This window comes from Erythrolamprus reginae, chromosome 2 (genome assembly GCF_031021105.1).
Source record: "Erythrolamprus reginae isolate rEryReg1 chromosome 2, rEryReg1.hap1, whole genome shotgun sequence".
In the NCBI taxonomy this organism is placed as follows: Eukaryota; Metazoa; Chordata; class Lepidosauria; order Squamata; family Dipsadidae; genus Erythrolamprus; species Erythrolamprus reginae.
In genome coordinates, this window is record NC_091951.1 from 45,875,459 (window position 1) to 45,903,325 (window position 27,867).

The 27,867-nt window shown below is 43.7% G+C and overlaps 1 protein-coding gene across 4 annotated transcripts in view; it reads left to right on the plus strand.

Moving 5' to 3' along the window:
• Positions 1–26,808, plus strand: part of IMPDH2 (inosine monophosphate dehydrogenase 2) — a 44,672-nt gene extending 17,864 nt beyond the window's left edge. Inside the window, exons 8-15 of one of the 4 annotated variants that reach the window (XM_070738089.1) lie at positions 67–157; positions 3,304–3,399; positions 4,768–4,839; positions 17,833–17,976; positions 20,099–20,243; positions 22,475–22,618; positions 24,027–24,110; positions 26,582–26,808. In XM_070738089.1, coding sequence (XP_070594190.1) covers positions 67–157; positions 3,304–3,399; positions 4,768–4,839; positions 17,833–17,976; positions 20,099–20,243; positions 22,475–22,618; positions 24,027–24,110; positions 26,582–26,705 — 900 coding nt within the window. In that variant the 3' untranslated portion in view covers positions 26,706–26,808. Of the gene's footprint in view, positions 1–66; positions 158–3,303; positions 3,400–4,767; positions 4,840–17,832; positions 17,977–20,098; positions 20,244–22,474; positions 22,619–24,026; positions 24,111–26,534 lie in introns of all 4 variants that reach the window. The other 3 variants (XM_070738087.1, XM_070738088.1, XM_070738086.1) reach the window with 3 other exon arrangements.
• The last annotated feature ends 1,059 nt before the right edge of the window (positions 26,809–27,867 follow it).

A 27,867-nucleotide genomic window follows, 5' to 3' on the forward strand; every position in this document is an offset into this window, starting at 1 on the left:
TTATACTATCTCCTGTATTTTATCTTAATTTCCTGTATTTTATCTTATCTTCTTTTTCCTTCTTAGGATTCATCTCAGGGCAACTCCATTTTTCAAATCAACATGATCCAATACATCAAGGAGAAATATCCTCATCTGCAAGTGATTGGAGGCAATGGTAACTATTAAGCTTTGGTTTGTAATGGAACCAGTACGTGTTTGGCTGAGTTCATAAAATGTGCTGTAGATGAGGAGACAGGTGCATTGGTACCTTTTATATCCTAAAATTACTCAAATGTGATAAACGAAAGAACCTTATCATATTTAAAAACCAAACAACACATACATACCAAACATAAAATATAAAGAGACTGGGGGAAAGGTGCAGGGGGGAGAGGACCGACCCCTGAGGCACCCCACAAGGGAGAGACCTAGAGGTCGACCTCTGACCCCCCACTAACACCAACTGCGACCGACCGGAGAGGTAGGAGGAGAACCACTGGAGAACAGTGCTTCCCACTCCCAGCCCCTCTAGCCGACGCAGAAGGATACCATGGTCGATGGTATCGAAAGCCGCTGAGATGTCAAGAAGCACCAGGACGGAGGACAAGCCCTTGTCCCGGGCCCGCCAGAGATCATCCATCAACACGACCAAAGCAATTTCCGTGCTGTAGCCGGGCCTGAATCCAGACTGCTGAGGACCTAGATAATCGGCTTCTTCCAAGGATCGCTGGAGTTGGAGCGCCACCACCTTCTCAACAACCTTCCCAATAAAGGGAAGGTTGGAGACTGAACGGTAGTTATTAAGCACGGCTGGATCCAGGGAAGGCTTCTTGAGGAGGGGGCGCACAAGTGCCTCCTTATAAGGGGACGGAAAGGACCCCCTCCCCAAGGAGGCGTTGACAATCTCCTGGACCCAGCTCCACGTCACCTCTTGGCTGGCCGAAACCAACCAAGAGGGACACGGATCCAGCAGACAGGTGGCGGAACTCACAGCTCCAATGGCCTTGTCCACTTCATCAGGTGTCACCAAGTCAAACTCCTCCCAGACAGATGGACAAAGACGTTTAGCCCCAGTCACCTCGACTGACTCATCTTGGCTCTGTTGTAGTTGCCTGCCCTAGTAAACAATCCCCCCAGTTTTCAGTGGTTAAATTTGCCCAACACAATCCAGCAAGAATTGGAATTTTAGAAACTTAGAAACATAGAAGACTGACGGCAGAAAAAGACCCCATGGTCCATCTAGTCTGCCCTTTTACTATTTCCTGTATTTTATCTTACAATGGATATATGTTTATCCCAGGCATGTTTAAATTCGGTTACTGTGGATTTACCAACCACGTCTGCTGGAAGTTTGTTCCAAGGATCTACTACTCTTTCAGTAAAATAATACTTTCTCATGTTGCCTTTGATCTTTCCCCCAAATTTTGAGCCTACATTTCCAGCTGTTTACAACTATTATGGCTTCCTCTGAACAGATGGGCCTTAACTTACAGCCATAACTGAGACCAGAATTTCCATGTAAGCACTGCAGTTGTAAATTGAGCTAGGTGTCAGCCATGAAGCCATTTTGGCAGTATCTTCAGGGCTTCCACAGCCAGACCTGTTGAAGCAGTGGGAACATGAGCGAGGGGGGATAGAGATAGTTGGAGGGATGCGTAGCCAAAATAACATCCTTTCCTTTGGGAGCCAAGGACGTTCTACCAGGTATTGGAGGGGGCGTGGACAAGAGTCAACTGGAGCTGAGAGTGCGACCGCATTGGGGCATGGGGTGGACTTGTGACCTGGGGGCGATTTGGGTGGGGAAAACTCCGGGTCCTTCAGAGTCGAGTTTTCACCTGCCGTGCCAATATGACATTCCTAATAAATTCATACTTTGAGGAACACCTAGGCCTCAAAGAGTTTTGATTGCTTTGGACCTGTTCCTGGGAACTCTGACATCAGTCTTAATTCTATGACAATTTTATGTCCATTGTTAAGCAAATCACCCATGATTGTTAAGTGAATCCAGATATCCCGATGGGTGTGTTTTGCTGGACGTTGGCAAAAAGGGGTTGCAAATACTGGGACCACAGGATGTAGCAACCAGTCATAGTGTTAAACCAGTTGCCAAGCATCCCATTTGCAATCCTGTAACCGGCTGAGGATCTTCAAAAGATGTAAGTGAAAGCACAGGTCGTAAATCACATTTTCCGAAGCTGTCTTAACTTTGAAGTGTCATTAAAGGAGCAGTCATAATTCAAGGAATCACCGGTGATCTGAAAAAAAAATTGACTTGTACAAAACTGTCCTGTTTGTTTGGAAGGAGGTGCCATGTCTTGCAGTAGAGCAGAGGTCTTCAAACTTGGCAACTTTAAGACTTGTGGACTTCAACTCCCAGAATTCTCCAGCCAGCTATACTGACTGGAGAATTAGAAACATAGAAGATTGATGGCAGAAAAAGACTTCATGGTCCATCTAGTCTGCCCTTATACTATTTTGTGTATTTTATCTTAGGATGGATTTATATTTATCCCAGGCATGTTTAAATTCAGTTACTGTGGATTTACCAATTACGTCTGCTGGAAGTTTGTTCCAAGGATCTACTACTCTTTCAGTAAAACAATATTTTCTCACGTTGCTTCTGATCTTTCCCCCAACTAACCTCAGATTGTGCCCCCTTGTTCTTGGGTTCACTTTCCTATTAAAAACACTTATCTCCTGAACCTTATTTAACCCTTTAACATATTTAAATGTTTCGATCATGTCCCCCCTTTCCCTCTTGTCCTCCAGACCAGTGTTTCCCAACCTTGGCAACTTGAAGATATCTGGACTTCAACTCCCAGAATTCCCCAGCCAGGGAGTTGAAGTCCAAATATCTTCAAGTTGCCACGGTTGGGAAACACTGCTCCAGACTCTACAGATTGAGTTCTTTCCTGAAGACCTGAGTTCATTAAGTCTTTCCCATTAAGTCTTTCCTGAATTCTGGGAGTTTATTTATTTTATTTATTTATTGGATTTGTATGCCGCCCCACTCCGCAGACTTGGGGCGGCTAACAACAATGATAAAAACAGCATGTAGAATCCAATTAATAAAACAACTAAAAACCCTTATTATAAAACCAAACATACACACAAACATACCATGCATAACTTGTAATGGCCTAGGGGGAAGGAATATCTTAACTCCCCCATGCCTGGCGGCATAAATGAGTCTTGAGTAGTTTACGAAGTCCACAAGTCTTAAAGTTGCCAGGTTTGGGGAAGCCCTGTGGTAGAGTGATGAAACCTGCTGCGTTAATGGACTCCAATTTCCTCATATGTCTTTTTTCTCCCTTTTCTCAGTGGTGACAGCGGCTCAGGCAAAGAACTTGATTGACGCCGGGGCTGATGCTCTGAGGGTTGGCATGGGCAGCGGCTCTATCTGCATCACGCAAGAAGGTAAAGGGTCTTGTTGCATGGCTGTCGGTCCGATTCGGCCCAGTGGATTGCTAGACCCCAAAAATACATATGCCTTAGCGGGTGGGTTCTGGATCCTTTTGCTTCCGGTTCGCTCAAGATGGCGGCACCCACGGAGTCAATGACAGAACTGGCTCCGTGACATCATTGCCGAGTCACTAACGGTTCTAAAGAACCGGTTAGAGCCAGCAGGAACCCACCTGTGATATTACAGAATTTGGGGAAGGGAGTGGTGGTGGTCTAGTGGGTGATTACATCCTTTTTGATCTGTCCAAACTCAGAGGGGGGAGTGGCCGAGATATTACTCTTAAGCCAGTGTTTCCCAACCTTGGCAACTTGAAAATATCTGGACTTCAACTCCCAGAATTCCTCAGCCAGCATTTGCTGGCTGGGGAATTCTGGGAGTTGAAGTCCAGATATCTTCTAGTTGCCAAGATTGGGAAACACTGGCTTAAGCAACCGAGGTTAGAAGAGCCCTGAACCTGTTGCAGTTAATAATAATAATAATAATAATAATAATAATAATAATAATAATAATAATAATAATTTATTAGATTTGTATGCCGCCCCTCTCCGAAGACTCGGGGCAGCTCACAACATAGCGACAATACAATATAGTACAAATCTAATATTAAAAAATCTAATTTAAAATACGTTATCATAAAAAAAAACATCTACTACACAGTCATACACACTCAATCCAACTAGTCATAATAGAGGAGTCAGAAAAAAGGGGGGCATTAATTCCCCCACGCCTGGTGACAGAGGTGAGTCTTCAGCATTTTGCGGAAGGCAAGAAGGGCAGGGGCAGTTCGAATCTCCGGGGGAGCTGATTCTAGAGGGCTGGGGCAGCCACAGAGAAGGCTCTTCCCCTGGGTCCCGCCAGATGACATTGTTTAGTCCAGTGTTTCCCAACCTTGGCAACTTGAAGATATCTGGACTTCAACTCCCAGAATTCTGGGAGTTGAAGTCCAAATATCTTCCAGTTGCCAAGGTTGGGAAACACAGGTTTAGTCGACGGGACCCGGAGAAGGTGAACTCTGTGGGACCTTATCGGCCGCTGGGATTCGTGCGGCAGAAGGCGGTCTTGGAGGTATTCTGGTCCAATGCCGTGTAGGGCTTTATAGGTCACACAAGTTGAATTGTGTGTCAAATCAGCACCAAGACAACCAAGAGAGGCTTGTGGGTTCCTAAACGTCAGGGCAGTTTCATAAAAGGAGGCATTCCCTCCCCGCTCCTCCTTCCTGCAGGATTGGAGTGTGGCTTGGCTACACATTGTCACTGCTCAGGGGACTGTTGCTTGTTCCTCCCTCTTTATCTCTAAACTGTGTGTGTTTTTGTCTTGTTCAGCTGCTCCAAAGGTCCCTCCAGACCTAAAGTCCCACAGCCCCAAATGCCCTTCCGCGGTCACTGGCACCTATAGTAAGTCATTGCCCCTTCCCTGCCCCTCAATTTTGTGGCTTGGAGGAAGGCTCTGATTGGCTGCCCGTAATCTCCTCCTCCCCTTCTGCTTGTTTGAGAATAATCTGGTTAGAGACACACTTGAGGTCTTGCGGCTTTGGACACCGGGTGTTGTTAAAGCTGAGTTGTTGTCGTCATTTTTCTGAGTTTTCCCCAAAAGCAGGGTTCTAATGTTGTTGCTATCAAATGAAGGTTTCCTTCTTTAAATCCATGGCTGAAATTTTAAAAGGCTCCTTTGCTCGCTTCCTTTTCTTCTTTATTAGACCCAAATTCTACAATGGCTTAAGCTACAATTTGAATCTCCTTTAACACCAAAAGTTAAATTGGGTTAAATTTTCATTGTATGAAATGCAAAATAGGTAATGTGCTTTCTCTTCCCGATGTTAAATTGGCTGTAGTATGACTTGGTCTAAATTCTCCAGCTTTCTAAGGTTTATGTTTAAAATGTGATTTATGGACATACTGTTAGAATTATTTCATACGTATTATGTTATGCAGGCCAGTTCCAAAGGGAAACACCATCGTGGTGTTTGTTGGTATGTCTCGGTATAGCTAGGCTATGAGACCTTTGACATACACTGAGCAGAGAATTTTAACAGAGTGTGGATGTGTGGTAAAGCCAAAGAATAAAGACACAGACTTAATTATGCTTAATAAGTACTATTTACATATACAGTATTCCCTCGATTTTCGCAGGTTCGAACTTCGCGGAATGTTTATACCCCGGTTTTTCAAAAATATTAATTAAAAAATACTTTGCGGTTTTTTCCCCTATACCACGGTTTTTCCTGCCCGATGACATCATATGTGATTGCCAAACTTTTGTCTGCCTTTAAAAAACATTTTTAAAAATAAATTTAAATAAATAAACATGGTGAGTAATAATCTAAATGGTTGCTAAGGGGATGGGAAATTGTAATTTAGGGGTTTAAAGTGTTAAGGGAAGGCTTGAGATACTGTTCATAGCCAAAAATAGTGTATTTACTTCCGCATCTCTACTTCGCGGAAATTCAACTTTCGCGGGCGGTCTCGGAACGCATCCCCCGCAAAAATCGAGGGAACACTGTATACAAAATAGAAACAATCCATAACAAGCACTAAGCCACCCAATATAATAACCACTAAGCAAATACACTCCCCCCTCAAGGCAAAGCAAAAGCGAATGAGCGTTAAAGCATCATCGAGGGAAGGAGTACTGGCGCCCTCTTATGGCGAACCAGCCCAAAATATTTAAAGTGATAGTACAAGAGACTACAATAGGTAGTTTACAATGGCAAACCCTAACAACCATGTACCTTGTATTAACTGTTTTCTTTTAGAGCTACACAGGTGGCGTTTTACGCTTGCCAGGAAGAGTATTTGTACTTGTTGCTCTAGGCAGTCATTTAAATGTTTTAATTAAATCTCTACCTCTGTAACTTGAAATGAACCCTTATTCAGTTAAGTACAGTGATCCCTCGAGTTTCGCGATCTCGATCTTTGCGAAACGCTATATCGCGATTTTTCCACCCGATGACGTCACTCCCTTCCTTTCTCATCTTTCTTTCTCTCTCTCTTTCTCTATCTTGCTTCTTCCTCTCTCACACTCTCTTCCTCCCTCTCTCATCTCTTTCTTTCCTTCTCTCTCTTTCTCTATCTCTCCCCCTCTTGCTCTCGAGCGGCGGGCGGCACCCAGGGAAGGTTCCTTCGGCCGCCCAGCAGCTGATCTGCTCGGCAGCGCAGTAGCAGCGAGGAGCCGAAGATGGGGTTTCCCCTTTGCGTGGGCAACGGGGAAACCCCATCTTCGGCTCCTCGCTGCTACTGCGCTGCCGAGCAGATCAGCTGCTGGGCGGCCGAAGGAACCTTCCCTGGGTCTTCAACTCCCAGAATTCCCCGCCGCCCACGCAAAGGGGAAACCCCGATCGTGCACCGAGCGGTGGACAAGCGGCGGGCGGACAAGCGGCGGACGGACAAGCGGCGGACGGACAAGCGGCAGGCAGGCAGGCGGCTCCTCAGCTGCTGGGCGGCGGAAGGAACCTTCCCTGGGCCAGGTGCGGAAGTAAAAACACCATCTGCGCATGCGCGGCCATGGAAAAAGGGGCGCGCATGCGCAGATGGTGTTTTTACTTCCGCACCACTACATTGCGAAAAATCGAGTACATATCGCGAGGGGTCCTGGAACGGAACCCTCGCGATACTCGAGGGATCACTGTAAATCCTTTGTAGGTAGTGTCTTCAGTATTTGAAATGCTGTAAATGTAATTTGCATTGCTCATTCAGCATACTTTTTTCCTCTAAGAAATTATTTTCCAATATGAAAGAAGGTTTCAGCGTGTTTTGCCCATTCTAAAAGAAAATGTCTTTTGCGAGTTCGGGAAGTCTGATTGAACTCGCGAGATGTTTTCTTCTATAATGGGCTTTTCTGGACACAATACTGAAGAATGCGATGGAGCTAGAAGTGTTAGGTAGGATTCGATCTCGTTCCCCGCAGAGTCCATGTCCAGTCCCCTCTCCACTCCGCCCCACCTGACCTTTCACCCCAAACTGCATTCCACCATGAGACCCTCTCTTAGTGCCCCCATACCACCACCCTTGCCTCTTAGCGCCCCTCCCTTTTCTCTCTTTTGAATATATTATTTCAGTGTTTCTACCCCAACTTTTCCCTGGTCACTTTCCACTATTTCCCTTTTTACCCTTTGATTCTTTTTTGAAGGCCATTTTCCTCTGTCTACTCTTTTTGTGCCACTGTAAATCCCAATGAAATCATCAAGCTGTTTTTTTTGCTTTCAGTCCTTTCTTCAATGTTATTTACTTTTCTCATTTATATTTTCTTTTATCACCTTCTCTTCTATTTCCTGCCCTGTTTTTTTCCCAGCAAGATTTCTATTATCTTTTAAAGTTCACACATATCTTCTAACATCTCAAATAATACCTCATGCATCCACAATTACATATTATACCAAGTTTGTAAAAATTTTATATAACAATTTTTAAACCTTTTAATTATATCATAATTAAAATCCATACAGTCTCTTTGCCCGTCCCTTCTAATGTCCAGTTCAGATATTAATCCAGTCCAGTCCAGTCCAGTTGCAGAATTTATTTTCTTCCACAGCCATAGAAAAACAAAGCCAAACAGTATAAGCAATACAAACACTCCTTAAAGGTTCTCAAAGAACTTCCAAGTTATCCTCCTGCAGTCGAGATCAGATTTCATAGCTGCACTTTCTTAATGTCAGATGTATATATCCGGGTGTCCAGCAAACCTGGAAACACAGAGAAATCAGGGAATTGTCAGGGAAATCGGCAGTTCGTGAGATATCAGGAGATTATCGGGGAATTCATGAAAAAAACCAGAATAAATCGGGGGGGGGGGGGGGGGGGACAACCTATTAAAATGTTTAAAAGTCAGGGAAATATCATGTTTTTTTAAAAAACCAGATTGCGCTGCCTGGCAGAGTCAAGCAAAAATGAGCATAACTGTGGCAACAACTTGCTTCCTCAGCTACCGATATTTCTCCATGGCTTAGCCATTTGGTATGACCTCCTCTACGGACGTGTCTTAACTAGACCGCAAGTTACAGCGAAATGTCAGGGAAATATCAGGGAATTTCAAAATGCTTCCCCCACCCAGACACCCTGAAATATTAAGCCAATTGAGATGTATTTGGTTTAAGACGTTGCAGGCAGATACTAGATTTTCTCTCCCCCACCCCATATGCATACTTGAAAGATCTACTTAATAGTATCTAAAGATCCCCAAATTCAAAGTATGACACAGCTATCTCCCATTGTATTTATTTATTTATTTATTTATTTACTTACTTACTTACTTACTTACTTACTTACTTACTTACTTACTTACTTACTTACTTACTTATTTATTTATTTATTTATTTATTTATTTATTTATTAGATTTGTATGCCGCCCCTCTCCGTAGACTCAGGGCAGCTCACAACACAATAAAACAGTTCATGACAAATCTAATAATTTACAATTTAAAATTTAAAATAGTTAAAAAAAAACATTTTTAAGCAGACATACCTACAAACATACCATACATAAATTATATAGGCCCGGGGGAGATATCTCCATTCCCCCATGCCTGACGACAAAGGTGGGTTTTGAGGAGTTTGCAAAAGGCAAGGAGGGTAGGGGCAGTTCTAATCTCTGGGGGGAGCTGGTTCCAGAGAGTCGGGGCCGCCACAGAGAAGGCTCTTCCCCTGGGGCCCGCCAACCGACATTGTTTAGTTGACGGGACCCGGAGAAGGCCAACTCTGTGGGACCGAACCGGTCGCTGGGATTCGTGCAGTAGAAGGCGGTCCCGGAGATATTCTGGTCCGATGCCATGAAGGGCTTTATAGGTCATAACCAACACTTTGAATTGTGACCGGAAATTGATCGGCAACCAATGCAGGCTGCAGAGTGTTGGTGTGACATGGGCATATCTAGGGAAGCCCATGATGGCTCTCGCAGCTGCATTCTGCACGATCTGAAGTTTCCGAACACTCTTCAAAGGTAGCCCCATGTAGAGAGCGTTACAGTAGTCGAACCTCGAGGTGATGAGGGCATGAGTGAGTGTGAGCAGTGAGTCCCGGTCCAAATATAATTATGCAGATATTACACTTATTTACAACACTGCTGATTTAAACTGAGTAAATGTGTTCTGCATGTGAAGGGCCATTGGCTCATTGGCCTACGAATTGGTGGAGTGATAGTTTACAAATTTCTAGCCCATGCTTAAATGGGAATAGAGGAGAGCATGCTACAAATCATCAATTGTTCTAGTTTGAAACAGCTTTGTTTTACATCTTGGGTTCAGGTTACGTATTGTATCTTTCGGAGTATAAGACTCACCTTTGTTTTGGGGGAGAGAAACATGGAAACAAATCTGCTTACCAAGTATTCATCTGGTTAGCGTCCTTAGTCTGAGCAGCTTCAGCATATTATTTTTATCCCCTCGTTAGGGCTTTAAAAACACTTTATTCAGAGAGAATAAAGAGCTTGCAAGCCACTAAGAGCTGGGAACATCATTAGCACCTGGAAAGGAACATTTGGAGCAAGTAGAGCAATGGAAAAAACCCTGCAACGACTTAGGGCTTGGAAAACATTATTAGCATAGAGCAGTGTTTTTCAACCAGTGTGCCGCGGCACACTAGTGTGCCGTGAGACATGGTCAGGTGTGCCGTGAAGTTCAGAGAGAGAAAGAAAACGAGAGAGAGAAAGAAAGAGCAAGAGAGAGAGAAAGTAAGCAAGCAAGCGAGAGAGAAAGAAAACAAGAGAGAAAGAGAGAGAGAGAAAGGAAAAGAAAGAGAAAGAGAACAAGAGAGAGAGAGAGAAAGAAAGCAAGAGAGAGAAAGAGAGCAAGAGAGAGAGCAAGAGAGAGAAAGAAAGAAAAAGAAAGAAAGAAAGAGAGAGAGAAAGAAGGAGGGAAGGTGGGAGAGAGAAAGACAGAGGAAGGAAGGGAGGGAGGGAGAGAGAAAGAGAGCAAAAAAGAAGAAGGAAGGAAGAGAGAAAGAAAGAGGGATGGAGAGAGAGAGAAAAAAGAGAAAGGGAGAGAAAGAGGGAGGGAGAGGGAAATAGAGCGAAAGGGAGGAAGAGAGAGAGAGAGAATTTTTTTGTCCAAACTTTTTTCAGCCGCCCCGCCCCTCAATGTGCCCCATGGTTTTGTAAATGTAAAAAATGTGCCGCGGCTCAAAAAAGGTTGAAAATCACTGGCATAGAGTAACAATGAAAGAGCTTGCAAGCTGGTAAGAGCTGGGAACATCGTTAGCACCTGGTTGAAAGCATGCAGCCCTCCTTCAGTGGGTCGCCCTCTAGGGAGGCACAGCATGCCATGATTGCCACATCAGAATGAAGTGACAGAGAAAGTTTTCTCGATGAGGCGACCTCGAATGAATCAAGATCTCTCCTATTTATTGTATTTTACTCTTCTGACATGTGGTACAGAATAACCAATTCGCGAACGCCACATACATTAAGCCATCCTCCAACTACTATTCACTCTTGCACCATATAAGGCAAGCTTCTCTTGTGGCTTCCCTATAGGTAATTAACGGAAGCTACATTCTTTGCCTTTTCCCTGGATTTTGTGTTTGCAAAGGAATGTCAGTAATGCATACCGTATATTTCCTTATATGGAAGTTAGCTATAGGTTTTCTTCATATTGCATACCAAGTCCATACATGGTCTGCAGCTTGCTTACTCAGCCTGGACTTTGCTGCCTTTCCATAGAGGAAGAATTAAGGTTTTATTCAGCACATAATTAGGTTTAAAACATCACTCTCCAGTAATATCTTATTTCCAAATTTCAGTGCCCATAAACCTATGATTACAACACCTGGTTGGGGTGGAAAGAAACATTTGGAGCAAGTTAGACCAATGGGAAAAAACCCTGCAAAGACTTAGGGCTTGGAAAACATTCTTTGCAGAGAGTAGCAATGAAAGAGCTTTCAAGTTGGTAAGAGCTAGGAACATTGTTAGTACCTCGTTAGGGCTGGAAAGAAACATTTGGAGCAAGTGGAGAATGAAAGAAACCCTACAAAGACAAGGTTTGGAAAACATTCTTCACAGAGAGTAGCAATGAAAGAGCTTGCAAGCTGGTAAAAGTTGGGAACATCATTAGTACCTGGTTAGGGCTAGAAAGAAACTTATTTGGAGCAGGCTAGAGCAATGAAAAAAACCCTGGAAAAACTTAGGACTTGGAAAACATTCTTTGCAGAGAGAAACAATGAAACAGCCTACAAGGTAAGAGCTGGGAAGACCATTAGCAGCTAGTTAGGCCTGAAAGGAAAAAAAAAAGCTACATTCAGAGTATAAGAAGGACCCAAATTATCAGCCTCTTTTAGGGAAGAAAAAAGTGTGTCTTATACTCCAAAAATATGGTATTTAATCATTGCCAAACCACAACATATGATGTGTGAAAGGAGAAACTGGAGGGTGTGTGAATGACATGCTTGCCACTTTAATTATTTTATGGTTCAGCATGATCTGTAGATAGGCCCAAATATTATGAGGGTGGAAAAATATTTTTCCTGAATTCCTGGCAAATCACTTGCCAATCTATATTGGACAACCAATAAGAAGAGCCGGGGTGGCGCAGCAGGCAGAGTGCTGTACTGCAGGCCACTGAAGCTGACTGTAGATCTGTAGGTCAGCGGTTCAAATCCCATCACCGGCTCAAGGTTGACTCAGCCTTCCATCCTTCCGAGGTGGGTAAAATGAGGACCCGGATTGTGGGGGCAATAACCTAGCTCTGTTAAAAAATGCTATTGCTAACCTGTTGTAAGCCGCCCTGAGTCTAAGGAGAAGGGCGGCATAAAAATGGAATGAATGAATGAATAAATAAATAAATAAACCAAGGGGGGTCACTTGGGTAGCAGTACCTTGCTTGGTTTCAGAAAGTGCTTCCGTCCCTAGATATTATTAAAATTTCTGACCCCAAATAAACTATTACCATTTTGGCATGATTGTTACCAGCATTTTGGAGATGGTCAAAATTAAAACGGGCCATTATAACTGGTTTGTTTGTTTGTTTATTTATTTATTTATTAGATTTGTATGCCGCCCACCTCCATAGACTCGGGGCAGCTCACAACAATAACAAAGACAATGTAAGAACAAATCTAATAATTAAAAAAACACTAAAAACCCCATTATTAAAAGCAAGCATACACACAAACATACCATGTATAAACTGTATAGGCCTGGGGGAGATGTCTCAGTTCCCCCATGCCTGATGGCAGAGATGGGTCTTAAGAACTTTACGAAAGGCAAGGAGGGTGGGGGCAGTTCTGATCTCCGGGGGGAGCTGGTTCCAGAGAGTCGGCGCCGCCACAGAGAAGGCTCTTCTCCTGGGTCCCGCCAAACGACATTGTTTAGTCGATGGGACACGGAGAAGGCCAACTCTGTGGGACCTAACCGGTCGCTGGGATTCGTGCGGCAGAAGGCGATCCCGGAGATATTCTGGTCCGATGCCATGAAGGGCTTTATAGGTCATAAACAACACTTTGAATTGTGACCGGAAATTGATCGGCAACCAATGCAGACTGCGGAGTGTTGGTGTATCATGGGCATACCTTGGGAAGCCCATGATTGCTCTCGCAGCTGCATTCTGCACGATCTGAAGTTTCCGAACACTTTTCAAAGGTAGCCCCATGTAGAGAGCATTATAGTAGTCGAACCTCGAGGTGATGAGGGCATGAGTGACTGTGAGCAGTGAGTCCCGGTCCAGATAGGGCCGTAACTGGTGCACCAGGCGAACCTGGGCAAACGCCCCCTTGGTTTACTTCCAAAACAGTTGGAGCAACTTTATTACAAGATTGGAATGTTACATAATGACACATCGGCACATTCATTATCAAAGTGGCTAAATATCCAGCAAGAGTTTGAGTGTAGATTCAAGAACACAATATTGTGCCACTGTTTTCTCAATTAAGCAAAGTTCTGTTTCCATATTGCTGAACATCACCTTCAAAGGAGACTCTCATAGAGTTTTAGACAATTATGTTCAATAACAGACTACACCTACCTATTTTGTATCTCTTGTTTTTGGAAATGTAAATGGTTAAAACAGTTTCATATCGAGTTTACTATAGCAAATTTCAAACCCTGCTTTGAACCCAATCCCCGTATGACTCATGAAGCTGAGGACTATACTCCATGGCAGTGTTTCCCAACCTTGGCAACATGAAGATATTTGGACTTCAACTCCCAGAATTCCCCAGCCAGCAAATGCTGGCTGGGGAATTCTGGGAGTTGAAGTCCAAATATCTTCAAGTTGCCAAGGTTGGGAAACACTGCTCCATGGTATAGAATGCTAATGTTTAAAGGGTTGGTCTCAGTATAGACATCAGCTTGCAAAACTCAGAGGTCGCTTTTCTATTTTAGAGCATAACTGCATGCTTTAAAAATTATTTGGTAAAAAATGTTTTGGGCCTAGTATGACCTGACATCTCTCTGACATCTTGGGGAAAAGGAATCCTCAATCTGAGTATTGCATTGGCAGTTCTGTGTTAGCGAAAACTTCAGAAGAGAAGGATTTAGGGGTAGTGATTTCTGACAGTCTCAAAATGGATGAGCAGTGTGGTCGGGCAGTAGGAAAAGCAAGTAGGATGCTTGGCTGCATAGCTAGAGGTATAACAAGCAGGAAGAGGGAGATTATGATCCCGCTATATAGAGTGCTGGTGAGACCACATTTGGAATACTGTGTTCAGTTCTGGAGACCCCACCTACAGAAAGATATTGACAAAATTGAACGCGTCCAAAGACGGGCTACAAGAATGGTGGAAGGTCTTAAGCATAAAACGTATCAGGAAAGACTAAATGAACTCAATCTGTATAGTCTGAAGGACAGAAGGAAAAGGGGGGACATGATCGAAACATTTAAATATGTTAAAGGGTTAAATAAGGTTCAGGAGGGAAGTGTTTTTAATAGGAAAGTGAACACAAGAACAAGGGGACACAATCTGAAGTTAGTTGGGGGAAAGATCAAAAGCAACGTGAGGAAACATTATTTCACTGAAAGAGTAGTAGATCCTTGGAACAAACTTCCAGCAGACGTGGTTGGTAAATCCACAGTAACTGAATTTAAATATGCCTGGGATAAACATATATCCATCCTAAGATAAAATACAGAAAATAGTATAAGGGCAGACTAGATGGACCATAAGGTCTTTTTCTGCCGTCAGTCTTCTATGTTTCTATGTTTCTCTGCTATTTATTCAAGCAGCTGGGTCATTTTTCATGCTCTTATGGAAGCTTGAATGAAGTATGGGCTGAACTCAAGCAAGGTCCAAACCAATTTTTCCCAAACCATTTTTGAAGTGTGAGTTTGTGTACCGATATCGCTTGATAGGTTTTAAAGTTCATAACATAGAAAAATCCTTTTTTTTTTAACTTTTTTTTTTAGTTTTGATGTTTTTCTCTGCAGACACGAGACCATCCCTGTAGGACTAACACTGTTTTGATTTCGCTGGCAGCCCATTTCATGTTTGATTTCAATTCCAGTTCAATGCAGTTGCCGTTACTTAAATTCAAACTGGTTGGGTTGCCTGTGCTTGACCCTAGAAATTGAAAGGAAACACAACAGCTGAGTTGGTGTAAAAAAGGGATTTATGTCGGAACCAGTTTCTTGGAGTAGCACTGAGTTGGCTTTGGCAGTGCAGACAGTACTGAAACTCTGCATTTAACGGGAAGTTTGGACTCTAATTTTGCACGGTTCTGAACCAATCTGAGTCACTATTCTAACTAATGATGAAAGAGATTTTTCGAATTAAAAATCCACTGAGCAGTTTGTCCTGTTTAATGGGAGGAAGCGATATTATTGATTTCTATCTCTGTGCATGGCCTTGGCTATCCATGATGTATCAATTACAATCTGGCCATAATGGAAAGTCCAGGCCACACTATTTGATGCAAAGCATAAAAGAGCCCTTACTAATATACACTGCTCAAAAAAAATAAAGGAAACACTTAAACAACAGAATATAACTCCAAGTAAATCAAATTTCCGTGAAATCAAACTGTCCACTCAGGAAGCAACACTGATTGACAATCAATTTCACATGCTGTTGTCAGCACATTCAACTTTGTACAGAGGAAAGTATTCAATGAGAATATTTCATTCATTCAGATCTAGGATGTGTTCTTTGAGTGTTCCCTTTATTTTATTTTTTTGAGCAGTATATTTTGGAGATATTTCTTTTCTGCTCCCGATTCATTATGAGCTCTAAGCATATGATATTTTGCTTTGGTTTCAGTCACCCTGTGTTCCAGGAGTAGCTACCGTGTTTCCCTGAAAATACGACCTATCCCAAAAACGAGACCTGTTACACGTGGACCCAGTATAAGTCCTCCTCCCCCAATAAGCCTCAGTTAAGATCCCACCCAGGCCGTTGCACCTGGTTACATGAGATGGGGTGAGGGCCACAGTATTATGACCCGCAAATTCCCCGTACAGCTGATAGCGGATCCGGCTTAAGAGGAGACTCACTTGCTGATGCGCCAGTGGCTTGTGCAGCTGGCACCTGAGTCGGACATTGAGAAGTATGGCGAGGACTCGGTGCCAGAGGCAGAGGTTCAGCCAGGGCCTTCGGAAACTCCAGCATCTCAGATCAGCGATGAAGAAGAAGAGGCTTCCCCTCTTCTTGATGCAAGAGCCCGCAGGGCTGCCAAGAGACAGGAATGGTTACTCCAGAGAAGATCTCCTCGGGAGTAAGATTGGGGGCTAATTGGCCACTCCCCTAGTCTACTTAAGGACATTAGAGGCAGCTAACAAGCTGCAGAGAACAACATTTGAGAAACCTGCTTGATCATAATGTCTAAAATATTTCTGCTTTGCTTTCTCTCCTGCCCATTCGGTTATCAAGAACTACCTCTAGGCATTTTGCCAATTCTCTGAAGCTACGTAACATATCAAGACCTAGGTGCTCCTCTTGGCTTTAGAACTCTTTGAACTGATACCAGCTAATAATGAAGATTAATTAGCAGCTGGTTGATTGGCAGAAAAGACTGCTTGTAGATTGGTGCGTGCATAATCACTGCTAAAAGACATTTATTAGTAGCGGCGTTCGGATTAAATAAGTTCGTACAAACTGGGCGTTGTGTTACGCTCTTGGTGGGGACAGAATATATGGGTAAAAATCAAGTTAGGGTGGGGATGGGGAGGGTGGAGCTCCCCTCTCGTGCCCCACGCGTGCTTAACTTAGGACAGTTGCAGCCAGGGCCTCTGACGCCCCATCACCTGCCTCTGAAGGCCTCTGGTGGGCAAAACTTCATCATATGAACTTTTCGAGATACGAACCGGGGTTTAAGATTTTTTCCCCTCTTCTTCCGAACTATTTTCACCTTACGAACCCAAGCTGCTGCCGCTGGGATGCCCCGCCTCTGGACTTCTGTTGCCAGCAAAGCGCCCATTTTTGCGCTGCTGGGATTCCCCTGAGGCTCCCCTCCATGGGAAACCCCACTTCCGGATCCGTGTTTTTGCAATGCTGCAGGGGAATCCCAGCAGCACAAAAACGTGTGCTTTTCTGGCAACGGAAGTCCGGAGGTGGGGTTTCCCAGCAGGGGGAGCCTCAGTGAAATCACAGCATTGCAAAAACACAGAGGTCCGGAGGTGGGGTTTCGAGGGCTTCTGTGTTTTTGCGATGCTGCGATTTCACTGAGGTTCCCCTCGTTGGGAAACCCCACCTCCGGACTTCCGCTGCCAGCGAAGCACCAGCTTTGCTGCTGGGATTCCCCTGCAGCATCGCAAAAAAGAGGAAAGTCCGGAGGTGGGGTTTCCCATTGAGGGGAGCCTCGGGAATCCCAGCAGCGCAAAAACGGGTGCTTTGGCTGGCAAAAGGGGTGAGTTTTGGGCTTGCACGCATTAATCGCTCCTATGGGAAACATTGTTTCGTCTTACGAACTTTTCACCTTACGAACCTCATCCGGGAACCAATGAAGTTCCTAAGACCAAGGTATCACTGTACCTCTTTGGAGGTAGTACAGTTTTGGAGCTGTTGTTGGAGGCAAAAAACAAAAAATAAGGCCTCGTCTTATTTTCAGGGAAACACGGTAGCTTGATGAAAACTTCAGGGCGAAATACGGGATTCTGATCATCTAATAAAAACCAAGATTTTATGATGGATATTGACTGTTGCTGTGGCTGGGGATGCTACTGGCAAGTAGGGTTGACTGGAACCAACTACTAATCATCAGACTTGCATGGATGTATAACTGCCTCTGGGAAGAGATTTCCTCTGAGGTTGGCCAGAATTGGAAAGAGGTGCAACTCCCTTGACACACTCGGGGGAGAAATGCCTGAAAAGGATTCCTTTTCCGAAAATTGATTTGCCTTTTTTCCCGGGTGTGGGTGGGCCTCACGCTGAAAATGCTGAGCGCTTTGAGGACCCTTCTACGTTAGGAGTTCTGCCGTAGTAGAATAAAATTGACTTCTTCTTTTGCTTCTTCTTATCTTCGTCTGTCCCATTTAGTCTTAGCGTGCGGCAGGCCCCAAGCCACAGCAGTCTACAAAGTGTCTGAGTATGCTCGGAGATTTGGTGTGCCGGTGATTGCCGACGGAGGCATCCAGACGGTTGGACACATAGCCAAGGCCCTTGCCCTGGGCGCTTCCACAGGTGAGATTAGAACCACAAATGGCTTACTAACAGGTACTTTCGGGTCATTTCCAGGCACAGCCTTTGGAGGGAAATGGAATTGTTTGCTAACTTATTTATTTATTTTATTTATTTATTTATTTAGATTTGTATGCCGTCCCTCTCCGAAGACTCGGGGCGGCTTAAGACCATAGAGATGTCTTGAATTATAGTACACAGTGTTCCCTCGATTTTCGCGGGGGATGGGTTCCGAGACCGCCCGCGAAAGTCGAATTTCCGCAAAGTAGAGATGCGGAAGTAAATACACTATTTTTGGCTATGAACAGTATCACAAGCCTTCCCTTAACACTTTAAACCCCTAAATAGCAATTTCCCATTCCCTTAGCAACCATTTAGATTATTACTCACCGTGTTTCTTTATTAAAGTTTATTTTAAAAAATATTTATTAAAAGTGGAAGTTTGCTGATGACATATGACATCATCGGGCAGGAAAAACCGTGGTATAGGGGGGGGAAATGCGAAGTATTTTTTAATTAATATTTTTGAAAAACCATGATATAGACTTTTCACGAAGTTTGAACCCGCGAAAATCGAGGGAACACTGCATATCATTTTTGTGGCTCAAACGCATGGCGAGGAACCATGCCTATATTGGGGGATTTGCCAAGAAGTTAATAGATAGATAGATAGATAGATAGATAGATAGATAGATAGATAGATAGATAGATAGATAGATAGCATTTGTATGTAATTATAGATTCAGAATAACAGGGACCTTGGAGGTTTTCTAGCCCAACCCCCTGCTCAGTTAATAATAATAATAATAATAATAATAATAATAATAATAATAATAATTTATTAGATTTGTATGCCGCCCCTCTCCGAGGACTTGGAGTGGCATACAAATCTAATAAATTATTATTATTATTATTACTAATACACAGTACAGTATACAGATCCAATGTTTAAAAAACAATTGAAAAACCCTTATTATAAAAATAAAGTTTGTATATGATTGATTTTAAGCTTTGTTGTTGTGTTTATAACTATATATTGTTTTATTTTATGGTGGAGAAAAAATAAAAAATCTTATACCGGAAAAAAAATATTGGTCACCTCCAGTGACGGAGCATCCACAGTCATTCCACTGATTAATGGTTCTAACTGTCAGGAAATTCCTCCTGAGTTCTAAGGAGGAATTTCTTTCCTTGATTAGTTCATGTGCATATTTATTTATGTATTTATTTATTCGATTTTTATGCCGCCCTTCTCCTTAGACTCAGGGCAGCTTACAACATGTTAGAAATAGCACTTCTTAACAGGGCCAGCCTATTTCCCCCCACAATCCGGGCCCTCATTTTACCCGCTGACCTTCAGATCTACAGTCAGCTTCAATGGCCTGCAGTACAGCACTCTACCTGCTGCGCCACCCAGGCTCTGTATTACTACTACCGTGTTTCCCCGAAAGTAAGACAGTGTCTTACTTTCTTTTTATCCCCAAAAGCCCCACTATGTCTTACTTTCGGGGTATGTCTTATATTGTTAAAGGGGCACTGACAGCTAAAAAACCTGTGTAAAATGTGTTTTTTTAGTGTATATGCATTTTACCTTCTGTGACGGGCAGGGGGGGGGGAGGTTTCTTTGGAGTAGGGACGTGCCCGAGTAAATTTGCAGAGGCGGCAGTGACAAGTGCAGGGGACGGCGCGGCGACGTATGGAGAGGGGGACGGTGCGGACGTGGGCAGGAGGCGGCGCGCAGCTAGATGAGAGGGAGGCGGCAATACCCCCCGTGTTTCCCCAAAAGTAAGACATATGTCTTACTTTCGGGGTACGGCTTATATTAGCCGACCCCCCTGAAACCCCCGATACGTCTTACAATCGGGGGTGTCTTACTATCGGGGAAACAGGGTATATAAATCTTAATGGCAGAATGAGGCTGTTACTTTCTGTTATTTAAAATTCTTCTAGGTGTTACATTCCTTTGCTGCTCCCCAGGTCCTCATATATAGCACATGAATGCAACTAGCTTCATCCAAGTAGCTGATACCCAGGTTAACCTACTTCCCCAAATTCCTGTGCTGTTTCTGTTTGTTTCTTTCTTATATCCCTCACCCACTGTTGCTTGCGTTTTTCCTGGTTCTAGTGATGATGGGGTCCCTTCTGGCTGCCACCTCGGAAGCCCCCGGGGAGTATTTTTTCTCCGACGGGATCAGGCTGAAGAAATACCGTGGCATGGGATCTCTTGATGCAATGGACAAGAACCTGGGCAGCCAGAACAGATATTTCAGGTAAGAGAAATAGTTACAAATCCATGCAAAAAAAAGAGAACATTTGTGTCAAGCTTGAGAGCTGTTTCACCTTAATAGAATTGCCTTCCTCTAGAACAGTGATAGCTAACCTCTTTTCCCCTTAAGTGCTAAAAGAGCATGTGTGCTCACAATTTTATTTAATTTATTAGATTTGTGGCTCACAACAATCGTTGTTGTGAGCCGCCCCGAGTCTTCGGAGAGGGGCGGCATACAAATCTAATAAATTATTATTATTATTATTATTATTATTATTAATCACAACAATATACAAATCCAATATTTAAAAAAAAACAAAAACATTTTAAAAACCCATAATTAAGAACCATACAATACAATCGTACCATTCATAAAAGCTATATGTGCTCAGGGGTATCTCAGTTACCCCATGCCTGGCGACAAAGGTGGGTCTTGAGTAACTTGCAAAAGGCAATGAGGATGGGGGCCGTTCTAATCTCTGGGAGGAGTTGGTTCCAAAGGGCCGGGGCCGCCACAGAGAAGGCTCTTCCCCTGGATCCCGCCAGACGGCATTGTTTAATCAACAGGACCCGGAGAAGGCCAACTCTGTGGGACCTGATCGGTCGCTGGGATTTGTGGGGCAGAAGGCAGTTCTGAAGGTATTCTGGACAATACAACAATACAACACATAATTGAATGTCACTTCGTATTGCCCTCCCCCACACATGCATGTGCAGCTCCACCATGCATGCACACATGAACCCTCCACATCCCATTTTGGGCCTAGCAGGCCTCCCTGAAGCCTGTGGAGGCTGGAAATATCCCGTTTCTAGGCTTCCGGTAGGCCCGTTTTTTGCCCTCCCCAGGCTCCAGAGCCTTTCTTGAAATCTGCGGAGGGCCAAAATGCCCACCCAGAGCCTCCGTGCAAGCCCTCTTCTTACCTAGCATCCAAACTCCTGAGAGGGGTGGGGCAACGTGGGCAAGGCCAGCTGAAAATCAGCTGGCTGGCCTGCTCACGCATGCTAGAACTGAGCTAGGGCAACAGCTCGTGTGGCCGCAGATATGGCTCTGCGTTCCACCTGTGACACATGTGCCCTAGATTCGCCATCACAGCTCTAGAAAGTTACCAGAATGCATTTCTGAATAGATTAATACCTTTGGACAGGTAGTTAATATTTTTTCTCCTTTCAAATACTTTTTTCCATGTTAATTAGTGAATTGAACAGTCACAGTTTTGCAGTTAATAATAACAATAAGGTAGAAGGGACCTTGGAGGTCTTCTAGTCCAGTGTTTCCCAACCTTGGCCACTTGAAGATATCTGGACTTCAACTCCCAGAATTCCCCAGCCAGCAAATGCTGGCTGGGGAATTCTGGGAGTTGAAGTCCAGATATCTTCAAGTGGCCAAGGTTGGGAAACACTGTTCTAGTCCAACCCCCTGCTTAGGCAGGTAACCCTACACTACTTCAGATAGATGGTTATCCAACATCTTCTTAAAAACCTCCAGTGTTGGAGCATTCACAACTTCTGGAGGCAAGTTGTTCCACTGGTTAATTGTTCTGACTGTCAGGAAATTTCTCCTTAGTTCTAAGTTGCTTCTCTCCTTGTTTAGTTTCCACCCATTGCTTCTTGTCCTACCTTCAGGTGCTTTGGAGAATATTTATTTATTTATTAGATTTGTATGCCGCCCCTCTCCGTAGACTCCGGGCGGCTAATTTGACTCCTTCTTGTTTGTGCCAACCGCTGAGATATTGGAGACCCCCTTTGGGACCACCTTCTGCTGCATGAATCCCAGCGACCGATTAGGTCCCACAGAGTGGGCCTTCTCCGGGTCCCGTCGACGAAGCAATGCTGTCTGGCGGGACCCAGGGGAAGAGCCTTCTCTGTGGTGGCCCCGACCCTCTGGAGTCAACTCCCCCCAGAGATGAGGACTGCCCCTACCCTCCTTGTCTTCCGCAAGCTCTTGAAAACCCACCTATGTCACCAGGCTTGGGGAAATTGATATACCCCTAGCTGTCTTATTTTATGCATGGTTTGTCTGGATGTATGACTGGGTTTTTATAATGGGTTTTTATAACTGTTTTTAATATTAGATTTGTATTTGTATTATTTGTTGTGAGCTGCTCTGAGTCCTCAGAGAGGGGCGGCATACAAGTCTAATAAATAATAATAATAATAATAATAATAATAATAATAATAATAGTAATAACATTGCTATTAGTTCTCACGGGCTTTTCTATTATTTGTTCTTCTCAGTGAAACAGATAAAATTAAAGTGGCCCAGGGGGTCTCTGGGGCTGTGCAGGACAAGGGCTCCATCCACAAGTTCGTGCCGTACCTGATTGCTGGCATCCAGCATTCCTGCCAAGATATCGGCTCAAAGAGTTTAACACAGCTGAGGTGAGAACAGTCAAAGTTTCTCCGTCATTACCCTGATCTGTAGCTCGGCACCGTTTTAGAGCTGTTGTTGACATTGGCTGTACACCTGCGACGGAGCAGGGGGTGTTTGGAAATCTGTGAAGCAAGACTTCACTTCCCAGTAAAGATTGTTGGCATGTCCCGGTGCAGCTGGGCTACGAGACCTTCGACATGTGCTCAGCAGAGTTTAAGGAAGAGTGTGGATGTGTGATACAGCCAGTAATGACACAGTAGGCTAAACAAGTATTATTTACATATACAGGGTTCCCTCGATTTTCGCGGGTTCAAACTTCGCGAATAGCCTATACCAAAACATATTAATTAAAAAATACTTTGCGTTTTTTTCCTATACCACGGTTTTTCCCACCTGATGATGTCATACGTCATCGCCAAACTAATAATTTTTGCAAATAAATAACAAAAAATTATTGTTAATAAATAATTATGTTTATAAATATCAGGATCACTAAGTGTCTTATTCAATGGTGAGTACCAGTAATAATGGTGAGTAAATGGTTGCTAAGGGAATGGGAAATTGCAATTTAGGGGTTTAAAGTGTTAAGGGAAGGCTTGTGATAGTGTCCATAGCCAAAAATGGTGTATTTACTTCCGCATCTCTACTTCGTGGAAATTTGACTTTCGCGGGAGGTCTCGGAACGTATCCCCCGCGAAAATTGAGGAAACACTGTATACATATTTACAAGCACAAAGCAGAAATAATGAACAAACCACACATAGAAACATAGAAGACTGACGGCAGAAAAAGACCTCATGGTCCACCTAGTCTGCCCTTATACTATTTCCTTTATTTTATCTTAGGATGGATATATATTTATCCCAGGCATGTTTAAATTCAGTTACTGTGGATTTATCAACCACGTCTGCTGGAAGTTTGTTCCATGAATCTACTACTCTTTCAGTAAAATAATATTTTCTCATGTTGCTTTTGATCTTTCCCCCAACTAACTTCAGATTGTGTCCCCTTGTTCTTGTGTTCACTTTCCTATTAAAAACACTTCCCTCCTGGACCTTATTTAAGGTCATAGCATACATAGCAAACACGAAGCAGAAAAATATTCCCTCCTCAAGGTAAAAGGCAAAAAGGTGAATGAGCTATCCAGCGTCAACAACAGGAGAGAGTGCTGGCGCCCTCTTGTGGCTAGCCAGCCAAAGTCCTTAAAGAGATATTACAACTGTAACAAAGGCAAACTACAATAGATAGTTTAACATACATGGCAATCCCCAATATCAGTATGTACCATGTACTAACAAAGATCGATTTGGGTCGGCTGTACAACTCGGTAACTGCAGTGCCTGTGTATTATGCTTGTGCAGGTTTTTGTGGCAGATCGGGAATGTCGTTTCTTTTTTCTTCCCTTTGACCGCTCAGGGCCATGATGTATTCCGGAGAGCTGAAATTCGAGAAGAGAACAACGTCTGCTCAGGTGGAAGGAGGGGTTCACAGCCTTCACTCGTAAGCTTGTTTTGTGAACCTTTTGTTTTTGAATCAGTGGAGAGAATTCAAAACGTCCTACAGTGGAGGCAGGGGTTTCTACACCAGCTCCCTCCCTTCCAAAGTGTCTGTGAGCAGCACTTAAGAAAAGTTATTTCTTTGCTTCCTTTGGCAGAAGGGAAACGCTTTCCCCTGTTCCTTCTTCCAGAGAGCAAGCAAGCCTGCCCACCCACCTCTGCCAAGGACTCTCTTATTAATTATGGCAGATCCCCAAGTTTCCTTTTGGTTGTTGTTTATTTGCTGCGTCTTTGTGTTACATAACCTCAGTGGGTTTGCTTGCCTAACTCGCAAGCTGAACGGTAGCAATGCACTGCTGTAAATGAGTTGGAAGCCTTAACATAGAAACATAGAAGTCTGACGGCAGAAAAAGACCTCATGGTCCATCTAGTCTGCCCTTATACTATTTTCTGTATTTTATCTTAGGATGGATATATGTTTATCCAAGGCATGTTTAAATTCAGTTACTGTGGATTTACCAACCACGTCTGCTGGAAGTTTGTTCCAAGAATCTACTCCTCTTTCAGTAAAATAATATTTTCTCATGTTGCTTTTGATCTTTCCCCCAACTAACTTCAGATTGTGTCCCCTTGTTCTTGTGTTCACTTTCATATTAATAACACTTCCCTCCTAGACCTTATTTAACCCTTTAACATATTTAAATGTTTCGATCATGTCCCCCCTTTCCCTTCTGTCCTCCAGACTATACAGATTGAGTTCATTAAGTCTTTCCTGATACGTTTTATGCTTAAGACCTTCCATCATTCTTGTATCCCGTCTTTGGACCTTCTCTAATGCCTGGGGCATAAGCCAGCTTACCTTTCTGAGTCCCTATTCTGAGACAGCCATTGTTTTTTCTCCGGGGTATGTAGTAGACACAAGTATTGTAGGGAAGGTTAGCCAGCTTCTGTTCACTACAATTTCCTTGGCTGGTTCCACAGGGGGAAATCCCCTACCCCCCACCCCCGGCCTTCCGCTCCCCAAAAACCTCCAGGGAAATTCATAGGAATCCTAATCAGCCCACACCTTGTTTGGATTCAGGACCAAGGTTAGTGAGCACCCATCGCACAGCAGGGGACAAAATTCCCGGAATTATAAGGCAACTTAACTACATCTATATTACTAGTACAGTGGTACCTCTAGATACGAGCTGCTCTACATGCGAGTATTCCAAGTTACAAGCCCCGACGTGAGCGAAATTTTTGTTCGACACCCGAGCTCAAATTCGGGATACGAGCCGAGCTTCCACTAGGTGGCGCAAGAATCTCCTTGCTTCCGGTTATCTCGGCGCGAAAAACAAAGTCTCGAGATGCGAGTTGATCGACTTACAAGCTTGGGTCTGGAATGAATTAAACTGGTATGTTGAGGTACCACTGTAGTCACCTTCTACAGCACTCTCCCTCAGTCTTAGCAGCGGCTCTTCAGCCCATCCTCCCCTCCCAAAAGGAGGTGGCACCCTATCCACTCTCCATCGTCATGGGAGATTTTAAGGCTCAACCCAAGTTTCGTTTGAGCTCTAGTGCAAAATTAGCTTTAGAGCTTCCGGTGTGGAAAATTGCATTTTTGATAACTGCATCTTCCACCGCACAAGTATCAGAAAAGGGGGATTCTCTGTCAAGAAAGATTTTCCCCAGGCACCATCATGATCTGAAACCAGCCTTCACAGTTGAGTTGAATTTGGATTTTTTTTATTGGGGCCAGAATATGGTGGTCCTGATGCCCAAGGCTCAGTTAGAAAGGTTGGTATAAACTGGATGTGAAATAACAAGAGATAGATGATTTCCAAGTAGCCAGCTGTCACTTAACTTCCTTCTTTCCTTCCTTCTTTCCTTCCTTCTTTCCTTCCCTTCCTTCTTTCCTTCCTTCCTTCTTTCCTTCCTTCCTTCTTTCCTTCCTTCCTTCTTTCCTTCCTTCCTTCTTTCCTTTCATTCCTTCCTTCCTTTCCTTCCTTCCTTTCCTTCTTTCCTTCCTTCTTTCCTTTCCTTCCCTTCCTTCCTTCCTTCCTTCTTTCCTTCCTTTCCTTCCTTCCTTCCCTTCCTTCCTTCCTTTCTTTCCTTCCTTTCCTTCTTTCCTTCCTTCTTTCCTTCCTTCTTTCCTTTCCTTCCTTCCCTTCCTTCCTTCTTTCCTTCCTTTCCTTCCTTCCCTTCCTTCCTTTCCTTCCCTTCCTTCCTTTCCTTCTTTCCTTCCTTCTTTCCTTCCTTCTTTCCTTTCCTTCCTTCCCTTCCTTTCTTCTTTCCTTCCTTCCTTCTTTCCTTCCTTCCTTCCCTTCCTTCCTTCCTTTCCTTCCATTCCTTCCTTTCCTTCCTTCCTTTCCTTTCTTCCCTTCCCTCCCTCCCATCTTCAGCTACATTTTGCTGTTGCTTTAACACAATCCCTTTCATTTCCTAGATATGAGAAGCGTCTTTTCTGATGATGGGTCCCTTGTACATTTCCAGAGCCTCTTTTGTCGCCTGGGGCTCGTGCGGCCACGATCATGAACTGCTCCCTCCTTCACAGAAGTGCCATTTTTCTAAAGACGCAGAGCTACGTGCCATTTTCCCAAATCATCAGCTGCTCTGACCAAGGCTGAAGAGAACTTATTCCAGAGATGGTGCTGTACGCTGACGGAAGCCTTGCGGATGTGTGTTCTTGCACTATTTTTACAATAAAACGTGAGGAACGAGTCTTTTAACGTTTTTCCAGGGCATCCGGGAATCGGTTCAGGCTGCCTTTTCTGTTGGCAGCCTCTAAAGCAGAATTTGATCAGCTGCACTCCTGCGTACGTCAACAAAACCTTTCACATATGCGTACAAGCCATCCAATTTGCTTCCTAGAAATGATTTTCATCCGTCCCCGGGGCAAATGTTGCAACACCCCCTGTCACATTCTTTTCAGAGTCATTCCCAGCTGTTGCTTTGCTCCTTTTTGAGAGATTATTTTTGGGAAGCAAGAGTTTCCAGCTCCCAGAGATTGTTTTATCCACCCCAAACTACGTCTAAATTTTTTTACTCTTAGCGGATATTCAGAATTGCATGAAAAAAAGAAGGCCTCTGTTGGTCCTTCAGCCCAGAGAGAGGCAAAATTGGCTCTTCTATGACAGGTGGACTTCAACTCCCAGAATGCCTGAGCTAGCAAGATTGGCTCAGGAATTCTGGGAGTTGAAGTCCACGAGTCAGAGCAGAGCCAACTTTGCCTACCCCTGCTCCAGCCCAAAGCTCAGATTTGAAGGAGAACACATTTTTTCTTAGTTTCAAAACAGACAGATTTACCATCACCCAAGATCAATATTAGTGGGAGGATTGTTGCTTATGCTATATTCATAGGTCTAGTTATCTGCTTGTGTGGCTAAGATCTCACACTTGTATATAACTTCAAACTTGCATACTGGCAGGTGTAAATAAACAAAATCATTAACAAACTCACAAATTTACACAACTAAAAATTGTGAAATAAAGGGGTATGGATCCTTTGTAGGGAAAGGTGCTGTTTACATTTTAAAATGCATTTTATGCTGATCATTGCTGTTATACAGGGCAGCATTCCTTAACATTGTGCAAATATGATATTTTTTACCTATCTGTTCTGTCGGGCTCTCTGGTAGAATCCTCCCAAAAATTCACAGGTACAAATTTCAGACACACACGTTTGAAAATTCAAAACAATGTTCTTTATAATGAAAATTCACTTAAACTAAGCCCTCTTTTGGTATAGCAAAGAGCACTCGTCTCCAAACAAACTGGTA